This window comes from Zea mays, chromosome 10, assembly GCF_902167145.1.
Source record: "Zea mays cultivar B73 chromosome 10, Zm-B73-REFERENCE-NAM-5.0, whole genome shotgun sequence".
NCBI classification, from domain to species: Eukaryota; Viridiplantae; Streptophyta; class Magnoliopsida; order Poales; family Poaceae; genus Zea; species Zea mays.
This window is the reverse complement of record NC_050105.1, coordinates 125,726,481-125,742,509: the sequence shown is the minus strand read 5'-3', so window position 1 is coordinate 125,742,509 and position 16,029 is coordinate 125,726,481. Positions and strand designations below refer to the sequence as shown.

The 16,029-nt window shown below is 45.9% G+C and overlaps 1 protein-coding gene across 1 annotated transcript; it reads left to right on the top strand.

The window, feature by feature from the left end:
* Positions 1-1,088: 1,088 nt before the first annotated feature.
* On the top strand, positions 1,089-2,414 carry LOC541816 (prohibitin 2). Its single transcript, NM_001111497.2, has one exon. It carries the CDS (start codon positions 1,281-1,283, stop codon positions 2,133-2,135), a length of 855 nt encoding a protein of 284 aa, NP_001104967.1. The 5' UTR covers positions 1,089-1,280; the 3' UTR covers positions 2,136-2,414.
* The last annotated feature ends 13,615 nt before the right edge of the window (positions 2,415-16,029 follow it).

Sequence of the window (16,029 nt, the reverse complement as noted above, 5' to 3'; positions counted from 1 at the left end):
GAATGAGATGTAGCGAGATGAGGGGACACGGTGAGCAGGTACGAGATGGGCCTGATCTCCTCATACTTCACCGCCCTCTCCCTGGTGGTCACATCCATTCTGAGGCTATAGGTCACCACTCCGACAGCCATTGCAATGGAAGCCCCACTGCTTGTCTGACAAACTGAAGAAACCGGTGAGTGTAGATGTCGATCGGGTTGGAAGAAAGAAGAAAGAAATGTGCATCCTCTTCAATTAGTTTCAATTAGATTTGAAAGCAGGTCACTTTGTAATAGTATGTGCCTTGTCGTCGTGTTGGCACAACACATATGTGTATGATGTAGTTACGTATAACTCAAGATTCTCATTGCTATGCTTTATTATACCAACGAAGTTCAGATGTTTGGATATTTCTAGCTTATTAGGGTCTGATGTGGAACATGTTTAAACAAATATATCAAATTTGAATAATGTCAACATGTGTGATATATAGAAACTATAGCAACACATGAGCCACATTAGATTTTGTCATTAAATTTTCTTGTTACAACTTATATAATATACAACATTTTGAATGATGCTAACAAAAGAAGAATAACAATTAATGTTTGTACATATTGGTTCCGTAGCAACGCACGGGCATACACCTAGTATAGAAAGAAGGCGGGTCGAATGGAACGGGCGGAGGGAGGGGTGCACCTGCACTTGGCAAGTGCGTGCTACCACGTGCCGTGCATCGATGGGTGTCCCCTTCGTAATCGTTAACAGCGCGCCGCCGCCTATGCTAGTGAGGTGCGCTTCGCTCGCCCGCGGCGGCCGGTCAGGCTACTTCTCCTGCGCAACAGCGCAGTGGCAGACTGGCAGCCATGTAGCCCATAGTTCGAACCCACGGCCGCGCACAAGGCGACTAGCCCACGGACATAAGAACCAACGTTCTTGGGTCAGTCTCTTTAGGCCCATTTTGAGGAACGGGCACGGACTTTGTGGCCACGAAGCGGCCCATTCTCCCAGAGTCAAGTCCAATTTCAACGCAAAACTCAGACAAGTTTTCTTTCTTCTCTCCCAAGTCCCAATCCACAAAAACTGTCTACGGGCCCACGTGCCATGACACAGACCCGCCGCTTCCGACCTTCTTATCTCGCAAGAAATGGGCGGACCTAACGCGCAAGCGCAATAAAACCCCTGCAAAAACCCGCCACTCTCAGATCCGCACAGCGACGCCGCCAGCCAGACCCGATCCCCTCCCTCGCTAGGGTTTTCGTCCCCGCGCCGCCGCGCTCCCGGATCCCACCGAAACAACCATGGCCGGCGGTCCCGCGGCGGTGTCGTTCCTGACCAACATCGCGAAGGTGGCTGCGGGGCTCGGAGCCGCGGCCTCGCTCGCCTCCGCGTCGCTCTACACCGTCGACGGCGGCGAGCGCGCCGTCATCTTCGACCGTTTCCGCGGGGTGCTCCCGGAGACCGTCGGCGAGGGCACCCATTTCCTCGTGCCCTGGCTGCAGAAGCCCTTCATCTTCGACATCCGCACGCGCCCGCACAACTTCTCCTCCAACTCGGGGACCAAGGACCTGCAGATGGTCAACCTCACGCTCCGTCTCCTCTCCCGCCCCGACGTCCAGCACCTCCCCACCATCTTCACCTCCCTCGGACTCGAGTACGACGACAAAGTGCTCCCCTCCATCGGCAACGAGGTGCTCAAGGCCGTCGTCGCCCAGTTCAATGCCGACCAGCTCCTCACCGACCGCCCCCACGTCTCCGCCCTCGTCCGCGACGCTCTCATCCGCCGCGCCCGCGAGTTCAACATCATCCTCGACGACGTCGCCATCACCCACCTCTCCTATGGTATCGAGTTCTCGCTGGCCGTTGAGAAGAAGCAGGTCGCGCAGCAGGAGGCCGAGCGCTCCAAGTTCCTCGTCGCCAAGGCGGAGCAGGAGAGGCGGGCGGCCATCGTGCGCGCTGAGGGAGAGAGCGAGTCCGCGCGCCTCATCTCTGAGGCCACGGCGATGGCTGGGACAGGGCTGATCGAGCTCAGGAGGATCGAGGCGGCCAAGGAGATTGCCGCAGAGCTGGCTCGCTCACCGAATGTGGCATACATTCCTTCTGGGGAAAACGGAAAGATGCTGCTTGGTCTCAATGCTACTGGATTTGGCCGGTGATTCACTGTTTTTTTAGTCTGCTTGTGCTATGTGCTGATGCATGACTAAAACGGAGGTTCGAACTTTGAAGGACAGTGATATCTGCTATCCTTGCTTATGTTAAGTTTTCCTTGTCTTGGAACTAAATGTGTCTGTTGTGCTCCAAATAAGTTTTGGTTTTTGACTGCATATTTGCAATTGGTAGGGTTAATGCGACATTGTGTTAAGCCTGCATAGTGCATTCTAATTTTCCCTTACATTGCATTCTCATGTTAAAATTCATTGATATCTAACATTGCTGGAATAGTAGATCTGTTTCGGTCCCCTTCATATATTATTTTTGCATGATGATTTGTGTTGTTAATAATCTTCTGGATATTGTTTATTTATGTTGTGGCCTTTTAAGCATATATCTTCTGATTACAAGTGTGTTGTCATTAGACCTGATCATGGGCCACCTCACACGAGCCGCCCGAAAAAAACCTGGCCCGATCCATCCCGTCCAATGCAATGGGTGAGTACGGGCTGTCGTGATTTTTGACCCAAAACCTGATCCAACCCGAAAAAACCCAATTCAATCCGAAAAAACCCGACCCCACACGTCAAACAGGGAGGCATGGGCTGACCTGACACTAGGCACGGGTTGGGTATGAGCCGTGATAAATGTCCCCCGACCTTGACCCGACCCGATTTTTGGACATGTCTAGTTGTCAGATGTGACCCTGTAGCATGCTATTTTCTCATCTTTGTTTTGAAGGGCTCTAGTTATGTCTTAGATTGATAAGCTAGTGGCGTAGCTAGAGCGTTTCTATTGGGTTTGTACCACCTGGCTATGCTGCAATGGACGCCCCAATGTCTTAAAAAAACGCTATCATCACATTTAAATGATTTGTTAGTGCCTTGTTGGTTGATTACTTTCTTTTGATATGCCCTGTCGTCTTAAATAGGTTCTCTTGATATTTAAATACTTTGTTGGTGCCTCATTACTCATTAGTTTATTATTTGCTTGTTGTGTTATGGGAGATAGATCTTACGATTTGCAATACATGAACTGTTCATTCATTAATGAGCCTAGGGATATTCTTTTTTTGAGGGGACTTTTTTCAGATTTGACAACGCATTTTAATTGATGCTGCATCAGGTTTGTTTGGGTGTTCGTTAAATAGTATCGGATCGGCACTTGAGCCTGACCAAATGTTAGGTTTGAGCTTCAAGGAATTGCCTAGCAATGGATGTTTTTCTCCTGATGCATGGCACCTTGAATAAGCCCTTGTACTTTTTGAGTTATAGGCTGATCTGGCGTTTGATCTTGGTGTTTGCAGTTCATGAACTTTGATTTGTTTTTTATTTTTTAGATGTCTGTATATTCTCTTTAGGAAAGATGCTATCAGGTTAAGCTCTTATCGTGTCAAATTGGAGTTTGACCTTGTTTATTTTTAGCTTCATAATTACAGCATATTAATGATGATGAAGGATGTGTTGGTCCTGATGCATGCGAATATTACATGTGTGCTGTTTGCTTGATCTTTGGTAGCTCGCGATTATTCATAACTTGGCCCTGCAGCCTAATTACGAGTTCACATTTCAAATGTTGGCCTTTCTTCACTTCCTGATAGTACGCTTTGCCGCTGGTAACAACTAGCTTCATATAGCAGATTATAAATGCTACTATAACAAACTATGATTTGTTTCAAGTCAGACTATATTCTCCTATACATGAGTGCCAAAATGACCCATATTTTGAAGGACTAGCACGAGAGTTGCCTCATTGGCTGTTGTACTGAAAAGTAAGCTGCATGTTGCATTATTTAAGAGAGCATGAACAACGTATATGTCTTCACTTTATTTTCTAACTAAACGTTATCATAAATGTAATTAATGGTGATTGATTCATAAATAGCAAGAGATAATATAATGCCTACCAAATTTATTTGACTATTTAATGTGAAATTATTTTGTTCTCCTAGAATCTCTTATGTTTGACTTTGATGATGGAATTTGAATGCTAGAATATGCTATATTACAGGATGGAGAGAGTAGCCAAGTAGCGCTCAGGCCTGCCTACCGGATGAGATTGGAAGGTCTAAAATTCCCATCTTATTTTAGGCCCTCCAATCCTTTCGAGTGCCTCCTCAATTGTCTGAGGTTATTAGCGTGTGACTTGTATATTCTTTGTGATACGACGGTTTCTTCGTTCCATACATCCCAACACACTAATGACTAGGGAAATTAGCCCTTAGCGCTCAACACCGAGCTTTCTTCTCACGGTAGATCTACCATTTTAGGGCTAATTTGGGAACTCCATTTTCTCAAGGGATTTTTAGTCTTTTTATAAGAAAATGAACTATTTTTTCTTAGGAAAATAAAAATTCCTTAGAATAATGGGGTTTCCAAAGGAACTCTTATAATAACGCCTTGTCACTCTGTCCCGAACACCTGGACGACATTGCCTACCTAGATTGTTAGGGCCTCCCATTTGCATTATTTGGAGAATTTGCGATATTTGAACAAGTGAAGGCAGTCTCCTGCGAAGAACGACATAGAGAGAAAGTACAAAAGCTGGCTTAGCCCGTTAGCCGCGCGCACTCAGCATATCTGACATTCAGGTTCTGTTTGGTGTGGCCTGAACTTTGTGACTGAAGGCTTTGAAGTCCGTTTGTGATTCAGGGGGTGTTTGGTTTGCCCCAGCTAAAATTTAGCCCCTATCACATCGAATGTTTGAACCTCCGTTCGGGGTATTAAATGTAGTCAGATTATAAAACTAATTTCTCAGCCGAAGATTAAAAAGTGAGACGAATCTAGTACAGTTGGTTGGGTCTATATTTCATACTCCTACTTGAAAGTCAAACGCTTGATGTGACCCGGGCTAAACTTTAGTCCACAGAACCAAACACCCCCTCAATGATGGCATATATGGTTTGTCAAACTCAATTTTGTGTTATCCGATGTAGGGCGACGGGAGAAGCCAGATTTCTGGTGGTCCGCCTCTATATAGAGAGCTCGGGCTCATTTCGGCTTCTGACCAGAAACCGTTTGTTCAATCCCGTCTAGGGCTTGTTCGGTTAGCTCTCAATCCATGTGGATTAAATGAGATTGAGTGGATTTAAATCCTAAGCAAGTCAAAGTTTTTCTAAATTTTTTTAATCTCATCCAATCCATGTATAATGGGAATAACCAAACAAGGCCTTAAGTGTTTTGCTGTTGTTTGTTTCACGTATTTGTAACGTGAAGAGTAACCAATAATATTAGATCATGTTTGTTTAAGTGTAATCGTAATCAAATACTAAAAATTGATACTATACTATTTGAACTTGATATCGCTGGTAATCGAGTATGAATCATTATCTTTATTATTTACATTACATTTCGTGAACCAAACAATTGGTAGGACTAGTACTCCACATGAAGCTTAAACATAAGTTTTTTTTGGGAATTTTCGGGCGTGTGTATTTTCCTCGCCGTCGAATAGTTTGGTGAATGCATTTTCGTTTTCTTGCCTAGAACTGGTGTTATTTTTACAGTTTCGGCCTATTTGTTCTGGAAATATGGGAAAATATTGTACCGACCGCTTTCAGATTCCGTACATTATATAAATATAATACCGTTTTGCAACGTTTTCATCTCACACCGGAACAATGCATCTTTTTTGCATATAACACTCCAAATTCGGCATCTCGGGAACACTGAAACAAACGCGTTGCATTCTCAATTTTGCATCCCATGAAATTAAAAAAAAACCAGGCTCTAGGGTGTGCCGTGCCGGGCGGCTCAAGACGCTCAAGGCCTGTCTTGTAGCAGAGCTATTTTTTTTTTATTTTTGTTGCTAATTTTTCTCATTTCTTGTAACAGAGCTTGAAAATAACTGAATCGAGCTAGTCATATTTATATATATGGTGTATTAGATTAGGTCAAGTAAGGCTAGTTCACAAACGAGTCGTGCTCGACCGTGTTCGGTTTGATGGGCTACCCGTGCTTAGCATTGTGCTAAATGGGACGATAGTAAATGGGCCGTGCTCGTGCCACCCGATGGGCTTGTACCTAAGCCCAAGCACTACCCATGACGGGCCTCGTGCCGGCCCAACACGCTTACTATCGTGTCGTGCCCGTGCCATACCAAAATGGTTGTGCCTCATACCGTGTAGCCCGTGCCATACCAAAATGGTCATGCCTCGTGCCAGTCTATATAGTTAAGCCCATCTAGTCACCTATAGCTGCGGGTGGCAGGGCCGACATGCCGTTTCGTAGTGATGGGCGACGCCTCCGCGATGCGGCGACCGACAACGGGTTTCAGTCGCCTTGACCCTTCGACAATCTGTCAAACATCAGGCCGAATCCAACGGATAGTCTGGTCGACAGTTTGGGAGATAGATATCCCATGGGTCCTTATAAGCACAAAATTGTTCCATGGGCTATCTGATGCCCCCCCCGACAGTTCGTTTAGCAAGGCGTACCATTGGGCCGCGTCTAGACTGAACGAGTTCGACCAAGAAAGGTGACAGCCGAAACAACTGAGTTATACACGGTTGACGCAGAAGGAGCGTTGATGCCTCTCGCGCACATTTCACATGTAGCTAAAGAGCTAGATACTCGGTAGATAACTCGGAGGAAAGGCGACCGAAATCCAAATGAGCAGGAGCACATGTGGCGTCGAAGATAGACTCAGATAAAGTTAGATAGACTTCAAGGCTTGTAAAGGGATATCCCTCCGATCACCTATATAAGGCTAAGGGGTACCCCTGCAAAACTATCTAATCTCATCTCATATCTTGTCATCCCTCTCAAAGCAACCACACCGTCATTAGATTGATAGGAGAATTCATCCATCACCGCCCACAACTTATCTGTAACATGTGCATACCAGCAATACTCAATACTCAGCACCAACATGACGTGGGGTATTACACATTCCAGCGGTCCGAACCTGTATAAACTCTCTTGTGTTCTGATGTGCATCCATACGTACCATCGAGTCACGATCAACGACGTTGTCTTGCCCAAAAGCATCACATGGGATAGTCGGTGGTGCACAGTCGGGTCATAAACAACAACAGTTGGCGCGCTAGATAGGGACAACGACGTTGATTCACGACTATCCCACATTATGCTTTTAGGCAGGACAACATCCTTGATTGCTACTCGATGGTACATGTGAATGCACGTCGGAGCACAAGAGAGTTTATACAGGTTCGGGCCGCTAGAATACGTAATACCCTACGTCATGTTGATGCTAAGTATTGAGTATTGCTGGTGTTCACGGGTTACAGATGAGTTGTGGGCAGTGAGGGATGAATTCTCCTATCAATCTAGTGGAGGTGTGGTTGCTATGAGGGGGCTAATGAATTCTCTTATAATTGATGATGCTCAACACACCATGGTGACACGTTTGAGTAGCAGATTGTTGCCGCATTTTTTAGGCTAAACACTTACGATCCCTAAATCTCGCTCGTGAGAAACGAGACCTCGGAGAACCTCTCTATAAGGTGACGGATTGTTTGCGGTAGGTCATCGGACCGTCCGCGATATCCGCAGAGATACCGAAGAGTTCCTGTAGAACCTAGATCCTGCTCCCCAGGAGGGACTCCATCAGAAAGGAAAGATCCTAGGGTTGTCTTGGCTTGGCAGACCACCCAAGATGCCTCTAGACGACGAAGAATCGAAGAGACGTGAAGATTGAGAAACTACAACGAAAGCTATGCTATATCTACTCCTAAGACATGATAATGATGAATAAGGGAATTGGATTGTGTGTTCTCAATCGGTTGTACCCCTATATATATAGTTTATATATTAAGAGCCCTGGGCTTCCAATAACTAGAGGAAGCCCAGGTCGGACGGTGAAATCCGGTCGAGTCATACCACGTTCGGACGTCTATAAAACAAGATCTGGAGTGCTAGGGTTCAGTTTTTTACGCTCCACACCGATTCATTAGCGACGGCGCGTGCGACGACGGCAGTTGCCTGAGAGCGTGCGCGACGGTGGACCCCCAACCGGTGGCCGCGGCTCCCTGGCCTCAACGCTCGGTGGCGGTTCCTCGATCCGGAGTAGTGGCGGCGGCTCCCCGATCTAGAGGGCGAGCGACAGCGGGCCCTTGTGCGGGCAAGCGGCGGCGTCCCCGGGGCCCCGAGGCGGCGGCACTTCCAAGGCCGGCGAGCAAGCGTCGCCCCTCGACGTGCGAGTAGCGACGACGACACATGAGGCACGAGGTTCGAGCAAGCGGCGTCCCGGAAGGCGCGAGGTGCGCGCAGCGATGATCGCGCGTGCGTGAGATCCTCCGATCCGACGCAGTTTGGGCGGCCCGACTGACGACCTACATTTGTGCTTGTGTCATCGACGGCATCCTCCGGCCACTACCTCATCTGATTCGTGTTTTATTTTCGATTATTGTGTTTTATGCCTACCACATGTATTATTTACGCTAAAAACTATACGATTTTATGCTTGAACACGGAGTTCGTATATCAGTTTGCTGCATGCACATTGGAAAGACAATTCCTTGATTTATGTTGTTCGTAATTATCATAAAAAATCAAATTATTTATGTTCGTAAATGCCAGATTTGTAAATATATATGCGACGTTGTATAAGAATTTATGGTGTATGTGACTCATGTCATCCAATTTTTTGCGTGCATGAACTAGAAAGGAAAATATAATCCAAAATTTGCGCGCATGCAATGGAAACTCCCACGATTTGCCATAATTTTTGGATCTGTATAAAAATAGAAATCACATGCATGCGGCTGCCATGTTTTTCGGATCTGCCATAAAAATAGAATCGTAATAACAACCTACTAGAGCTATCAACCTCTCACATTGGCTCGGTATTTACGCTTATAATTGAGTGATTTTATGCTCAAAACTTAAGGTTTTTACGCTCCAAACTGGAGATGCGTTCACCAGTGAACAACATGCCATATTTTTTACGCAGTGTACCGAATTACATAAATACCTACACCGTGTAGTATAATTAGTATCGGTATATATCATAAACTAGTTCTAATGTGTTTTACAACATGCCATAAATACCTGCCCTAGGTACAACGGGAGCCCTATGCTTCCAATAGTTAAAGCAAGCCCAGGCCGACCACCCCTGCAACCTGGTTCAATCCAGCGCGCCGACTCAACCAGGGTGTCGCGTGCGCCACCCGCCCCACGTCTGTGCGTGCAAAAAGAAATGCATGGATAAGTCAAACACGTTCCCATGCATGCGCATAAAGTTAGGAAAGATATGCGTAGCAGTTTCTATTTTTAAATGCTTTAATTCCTCCATAAATTTAGGATCACTGCAACAACCATGCAGTTAGACGCGCAAGGACCATTTTATGATATATACTGATACTAAATAATCTACACTATGTAGATAATTATGCAATTCGGTACACTGCGTAAAAATCTGTTACCAGCTGCGTACGCACGAATTTATGATGAAAAGAACGTGCAATGAAAGGAAATGAATTGAATGCATAGAAACAAAAAAATCGTATTTAATGTTTTATTTTCTTTATAAATATAGGATCCCTTCAACAACCATGCAGCTAAACACATTAGAACTAGTTTAAGATATATACAGATACTAATTATACTACACGGTGTAGGTATTTATGTAATTCGGTACACTGCGTAAAAAATCTGGCATGTTGTTCACTGGTGGACGTATCTCCAGGTTGGAGCGTAAAAACCTTAAGTTTTGAGCATAAAATCGCTCAATTATAAGCGTAAATACCGAGCCAATGTGAGAGGTTGATAGCTCTAGTAGGTTGTTATTACGATTATATTTTTAAGACAGATCTGAAAAACATGGCAGTCACATGCATGCGGTTTCTATTTTTATATAGATCCAAAAATTATGACAAAATGCATGCATGATTCAAACATGTTCCCATGCATGCACGTAAATTTAGGAAAGATATGTGTGGTGGTTTCTATTTTTAAATGCTTTAATTCCTCCATAAATTTAGGATCGCTGCAACAGCCATGCAGCTACACTCGTAAGGACCATTTTATGATATATACTGATACTAAATATGCTATACTGTGTAGATAATTATGCAATTCGATATACTGAGTAAAAATATGTTACCAGCTACATGCACACGAATTTATGATGAAAATATTGTGCAATGAAAGGAAATGAATTGCATGCATAGAAACAAAAAATATATTTAATGTTTTATTTCCTTCATAAATATAGTATCCCTACAATAGCCATGCAGTTAAACACATTGGAACTAGTTTATGATATATACTGATACTAATTATACTACACGGTGTAGGTATTTATGCAATTCGGTACACTGCGTAAAAAATCTGGCATGTTGTTCACTGGTGGACGCATCTCCAAGTTGGAGCGTAAAAACCTTAAGTTTTAAGCATAAAATCCCTCAATTATAAGTGTAAATATCGAGTCAATGTGAGAGGTTGATAGCTTTAATCCTATTTTTATGGTAGACCCATAAAACATGGCAGCCGCATGAATGCAGTTTCTATTTCTATATAGATCCAAAAATTATGACAAGTCGTGAGAGTTTCCATTGCATACGCGTAAATTTTGGATTATATTTTCCTTTCCAGTTCATGCGCGCAAAAAATTGGATGACATGAGTCACATAGAGCATAAATTCTTATCAACGTCGCATAAATATTTACACCTTGTAGCATAATATATCGGTTCAACTAAGAACACCAACGGAAATTAGAGACGGTTTTATAGCAGACGTAAAAATCTGGCATTTACGAACATAAGTGATTTGATTTGATTTTTTATGATAATTACGAACATGCGAGAATTAGGGATAGTTTTATGACAGACGTCAAATCTGGCATTTACGAACATAATTAATTTGTTTTTTATGATAATTACGAACAACATAAATCAAGAAATTTTCTTTCCAATGTGCATGTCAAAAATATGCATGCAGCAAACTGGTATACGAACTCCGTGTTCAAGCATAAAATCGTACAATTTTTAGCGTAAATAATACATGTGGTAGGTATAAAACACAATAATCGTAAAGAAAACATGAATCGGAGGAGGTAGTCGTCAGAGGACGTCGTCGACGACACAAGCACATATGTAGGTCGTCACTCGGGCCGCCCGAACTACGCCGGATCAGAGGATGTCACCGCGATCATCGTTGCGCGCACCTCGCGCCTTCCGTGACGCCGCTCAAACCTTGCGCCTTCCATGACGCCGCTCGAACCTCGCGCCTCGTGCTTCGCCGTCGCTACTCGCACGTCGAGGGACGCCGCTTGCTCGCCGACCTTGGAACTATTGCCGCCTCGGGGGCCCGGGGACGCCGCCGCTTGCCCGCACAAGAGCCCCGCTGTCGCTTGCCCTCTAGATCGGGGAGCCACCGTCGACCTGGGAACCGCCACCACCACGCGTCGAGGTAAGGGAGCCGCAGCCACCGGCTGGGGGTCCACAGCCGCGCATGCTGTCGGGCAACCGCCGTCGTCGCACACGTCGTCGCTTATGAATCGGGATGGGCATGAAAAACTGAACCCTAGCACTCCGGGTCTTGTTTTATAGACGTCCGGACCTGGTCCGGCTCGACCGGATTGCACCGTCTGACCTGGACTTTCTCTAGTTATTGGAAGCCCAGGGCTATATATATATATAGTAAGGCTATTGGGAGCCCTAGGCTTTCATAGCATACAGGAAGCCCCAACCAGCCAGCCATGCATCACCGCACCGTGCCCGCCAGCCCACCTCCCGCATGCGTCCATTCCTTGCTTGCGTGCAGTTTGTTTCTAATTGGATACACAAGAAATTAGTAAGTGTATCTGTTAACTGTTGCATGTATGGAAACAAAAAAACTGATTTGAATGTTTTATTCCTTCCATAAAAATAGGATCTCAATAACAATCATGCAGCTAGACCTGTTGGAAACATTTTATAAAATATACTGCTACTAACTATGCTACATAGTGTACGCATTTATGCAATACAGTACGCTATGTAAAAAACCAGTTTCCTGTTACATATGCACAAATTTAGGATGACAATAATGTGTGTTGAGAGGAAAATTAATTGACATACATGGAAACAAAAAATTCTGATTTTAATACTTTATTTTGTCCATAAAAATAGGATCTCTACAACAGCAATGTAGTTAGGCTCGTTGGAACCAATTTATGACGTATGCTGATACAAATTATGCTACAATGTGTAGGTATTTATGCAGTGTAGTACACCGCGTAAAAAATATGTTTCCTGCTGCATGCACACAAATTTAGGATGATAAAAATGTGGGTTGAAAGGAAATTGATTTACATACATGGAAACAAAAAAATATGATTTAAATGCTTTATTTCGTTCATAAAAGTAGGATCTTGACAACAGCCATGCAGGTAGGATCGTTGGAACCGGTTTATGATATATACTGACACTATGCTACACGATATAGATATTTATGCAATGCGGTACAACACAAAAAAATCTATTTCTACTGCATGTGCATAAATTTAGGATGACAAGAATGTGCGTTGAAAAGAAATAGATTGACATGCATGGAAACAAAAAATCTAGTTTAAATGTTTAATTTTCTCCATAAATATAGGATCTCCCCAACAATAATGCATCTAGGCTCGTTAGAACCAGTTTATGATATACGCTGAGACTAATTATTCTACACGTCGATGGTATTTATGCAATGCGGTACACTATGTATAAAATCTGTTTACTATTGCATGAACACAAAGTTAGGATGACAAGAATATGAGTTGAAAGAAAATGAATTGACAAGCATGGAAACAAAAATCTGATTTTCAATGTTTTATTCGTTCATAAATATAAGATCTCTCCAAGAACCATGCAATTAGGCTCGTTAGAACCAGTTTATGATATATAGTGATACTAATTATGCTACATGTCGAAGATATTTATGCATTGCGGTACACTAGCAAAAATCAACAAACGTTTACATAAAATGCGAATAGAAATATCATAAAAATCTATTGACGTTGGCATAAATATGTATACAAAATAACATAAAGATAGGGTCGTCGATCCGCCACCGCTTGCCGCCTAAGGTAGCCTGTTGTCGTCGCTCGCGCCTAGGGAAGGCCGACGTCGTCGCGGGAGGGGGAAGCCAACGGGCGCCACTCCGCGGCGCGTGCCTCCGGGATTGACTGTCGTGTGCACTCCTCCAAGATCCGCTGTCGCTGCTGTCGAAGCCTACCATGCCTCGCGCAACTACCGTCACCACCGGGCCAAGGGTGTGTTGCCTCCGCTATGTAACACCCTGAATTTGGGGGTAGAATTTTCTCTTCTTTTTACTCACCAAATTCAGGCGTTACTCTCTTTTTCACTTCTCGTTTCGCTCCTTCTTCCCAATTTCAAAGCCATATAGTGATGGGTGTCCGTGCCATGTGTAAACAAAACCTAAGTGTTATGAGTGTTGCATCATGCTGAAGCATATTTTTTCTTGGTCTGATGTCGTGATTAGTCGCATGTTCGTCTCGTTCCGTTTCGGATTTCGGTTCGTGATCAGATTCCGTTTAGTGGTCGTGCGTGTCGTGGGTTCGGATCTACGGTGTGGCCCAGCCCAGCCCGGTCCGGCCCGCGCGCCCCAGCGCCCCCTGCCCTCCCTATGCGCGCGCCCCCTCCCCCTGATCCATTTGTCTCATTTGATTTCCCCCGCGCAGTAACCTCCCTCTCCCTCTTCCACCTCTCTCTCTCCCCGTGGTGCCCTTGAGTTTGGAGACGGTGATCGCCGGAGTTTAGATCCCCGAGGTGAGTTTCCCCTCCCCTCCCCTTCTCTCTCTCCCCTCCCCCTCCCTTTCTTCTTCCCCACGTGGCCTCCCTGCCCGGGCTCGCGCCGCCCCTCGGCCCCGCGCCCGCGCCGCCTCCTCGGCCACACCCTGCGCGCCGCCATCCGGCCTCGCCTCTCCCCAGCGAGCCCCAGCCCGCGCGCCCTCCCCCCCGGCGAGCCCGCCCCATTGCGGCCCCTCCCCGGTGGCCTCCCCGCTCGCCCTCCCCGCGCCCGGCGAGCCCCCCTCCCCATCGCGCGCCCCCCCGGCGAGCCCCCTCCCCTGCCGCGCGCCCTCCCTGCCCGTGTGCCCTCCCCCCCGGCGAGCCCCTCCCCGCGCGCGCCCTCCCCTGCCTCGGCGAGCCCGTCCCCGCCGCGAGCCCCTCCCCAGCGGCTCCCCCCGCCGTGGCCCACCCCGCCGCGCCCCACCCTATGCCCCGCGCCCTGCGCCCTGGCCGCGCCCCGCCGTGCCTCGTCCGTGCCCTCGGTCGCGCCCCTGCCCGTGCCCGTGCCCCGACGACTCGCGTCCCGCGCGCCTGCATGGCTCACGTGCCTTCGGCACGCGCAGCGCGCTCTAGCGCGTGTGACCATAGTCGCGCTGCGTTTAACCCTCGTTTTAATCCATTTTAATTTTAGTTTAGTTGATGTGCTGCGTCGCGCGCTTTGCTGCGCGACGGTTCATTCTAAATTCGTCTTATTTAATGTGCAGCGTCGCACGCTTCGTCGCGCGACGATTCTTTTAATTTATATTTATTAATGTGTTCTGTCGCGTGCTTCGTCGCGCGACGATTTGTTTTAAATGCAGTTCTGTTGACGTAAGCCGTCGTGTGTTTCGTCACGCAACGCTTAACGTTTATCTACAATTAATGCAAGAATCTCGTTGTGCGCTCTGTCGCGCGGCGAGTCGTTTATTTCTTAATTCAATTTAAATGCTGTGTCGCGCGTCTCGCCGTGCGACCACTCCCTTTCATTCATCTTCATTTATTTATAATGATTAAATGTAGAACATGACCTTAATTTATGCTAAACATAGTGGCCAAATTAACACCCTTCTGTTAAGCGAGTGGTTTAATTTATAATTATGTAACGTGATCGCTTCTCGATCGTAGACTCGACTGTCATTTCCTCTTTCTCTCTTAACCGTAATTGCGGGCCCCGCGTGGAACGTCTGTTTATTTATTGCATTCTATTGTATGGTGTACTGTTCTTTTGTATTAAATGTGTGGATGTATGTATGTTTGCGCTCGTATAGAGAACGATCTGGTTGAAGAGCCCGAGGAACTCGCAGGAGAAGCCCCTAATCCACAGTTGGTTGGTGGAGGCAAGTGTCCATTGACCTATCTCTGTCCTGTACATTCTATAATTCACTTCTCGCATTTACACAGTTATACCTAAGGATTGACTAGCTTTTGTTATCCATGTCCTTGTTTATCTATTTGGGTTGGATTATTATTGTTTAGCTTTATGCTATTGCTCAACACTAATCAATGAACATGATGAGATTTATCAATGATACGTTGTTTCCCTTCTTATTTATGATATTCTTGTGGCATTTAAGGGGGCTCGAGCGGTTTCTCGAGTGCCTCTCCATAAGGACCTGTTCGTTGGATGATCGCCCGGGAAAACAATGCAACCATGAGGGTGGAGTGGGACGCCCTTAGCTGAATTATTAGAGGAACCGGGGTGTAGTTCGCTTAGCCGTCATGCCGTTAATGGGACTCGGTGTATGCGGCCCGCTCTGCCAAGTTGGTTCGCCCCTTGGGGAGGAGTGCGGTGCATTTAGGAAACCTAACGGGCGACTACAGCCCCGGGGAATCTTTGTAGAGGCTACGTAGTGATACCCTGTTGGGTCACCTTGGTAGTGATCAATGAAGAGTCATGATCTCCGGGTAGAAAGGGAATCATGGCTTATGGGTAAAGTGTGCAACCTCTGCAGAGTGTATGAAAACTGATATATCAGCCGTGCTCGCGGTTATGAGCGGCCAAGGGAGCTCCATTGATTAGTGGTACTTGATCAGAGATGTTTGGATTACAGGTGGCAATGAGATTGATGGTTTTTGGTATTGACTCTGGTAATGGTAAGTGGTACTCTTTCCGTTTGGAAAGGAGTACGTTTGGGTTAATAACGTGGGTTAATTCTAAAACTTGGCTTTCTCTACTAGTAA

Coding starts and splice junctions, on each gene's coding strand:
- LOC541816 (NM_001111497.2), top strand. CDS start 1,281: ATGGCCGGCGGTCCCGCGGCGGTGTCGTTCCTGACCAACATCGCGAAG.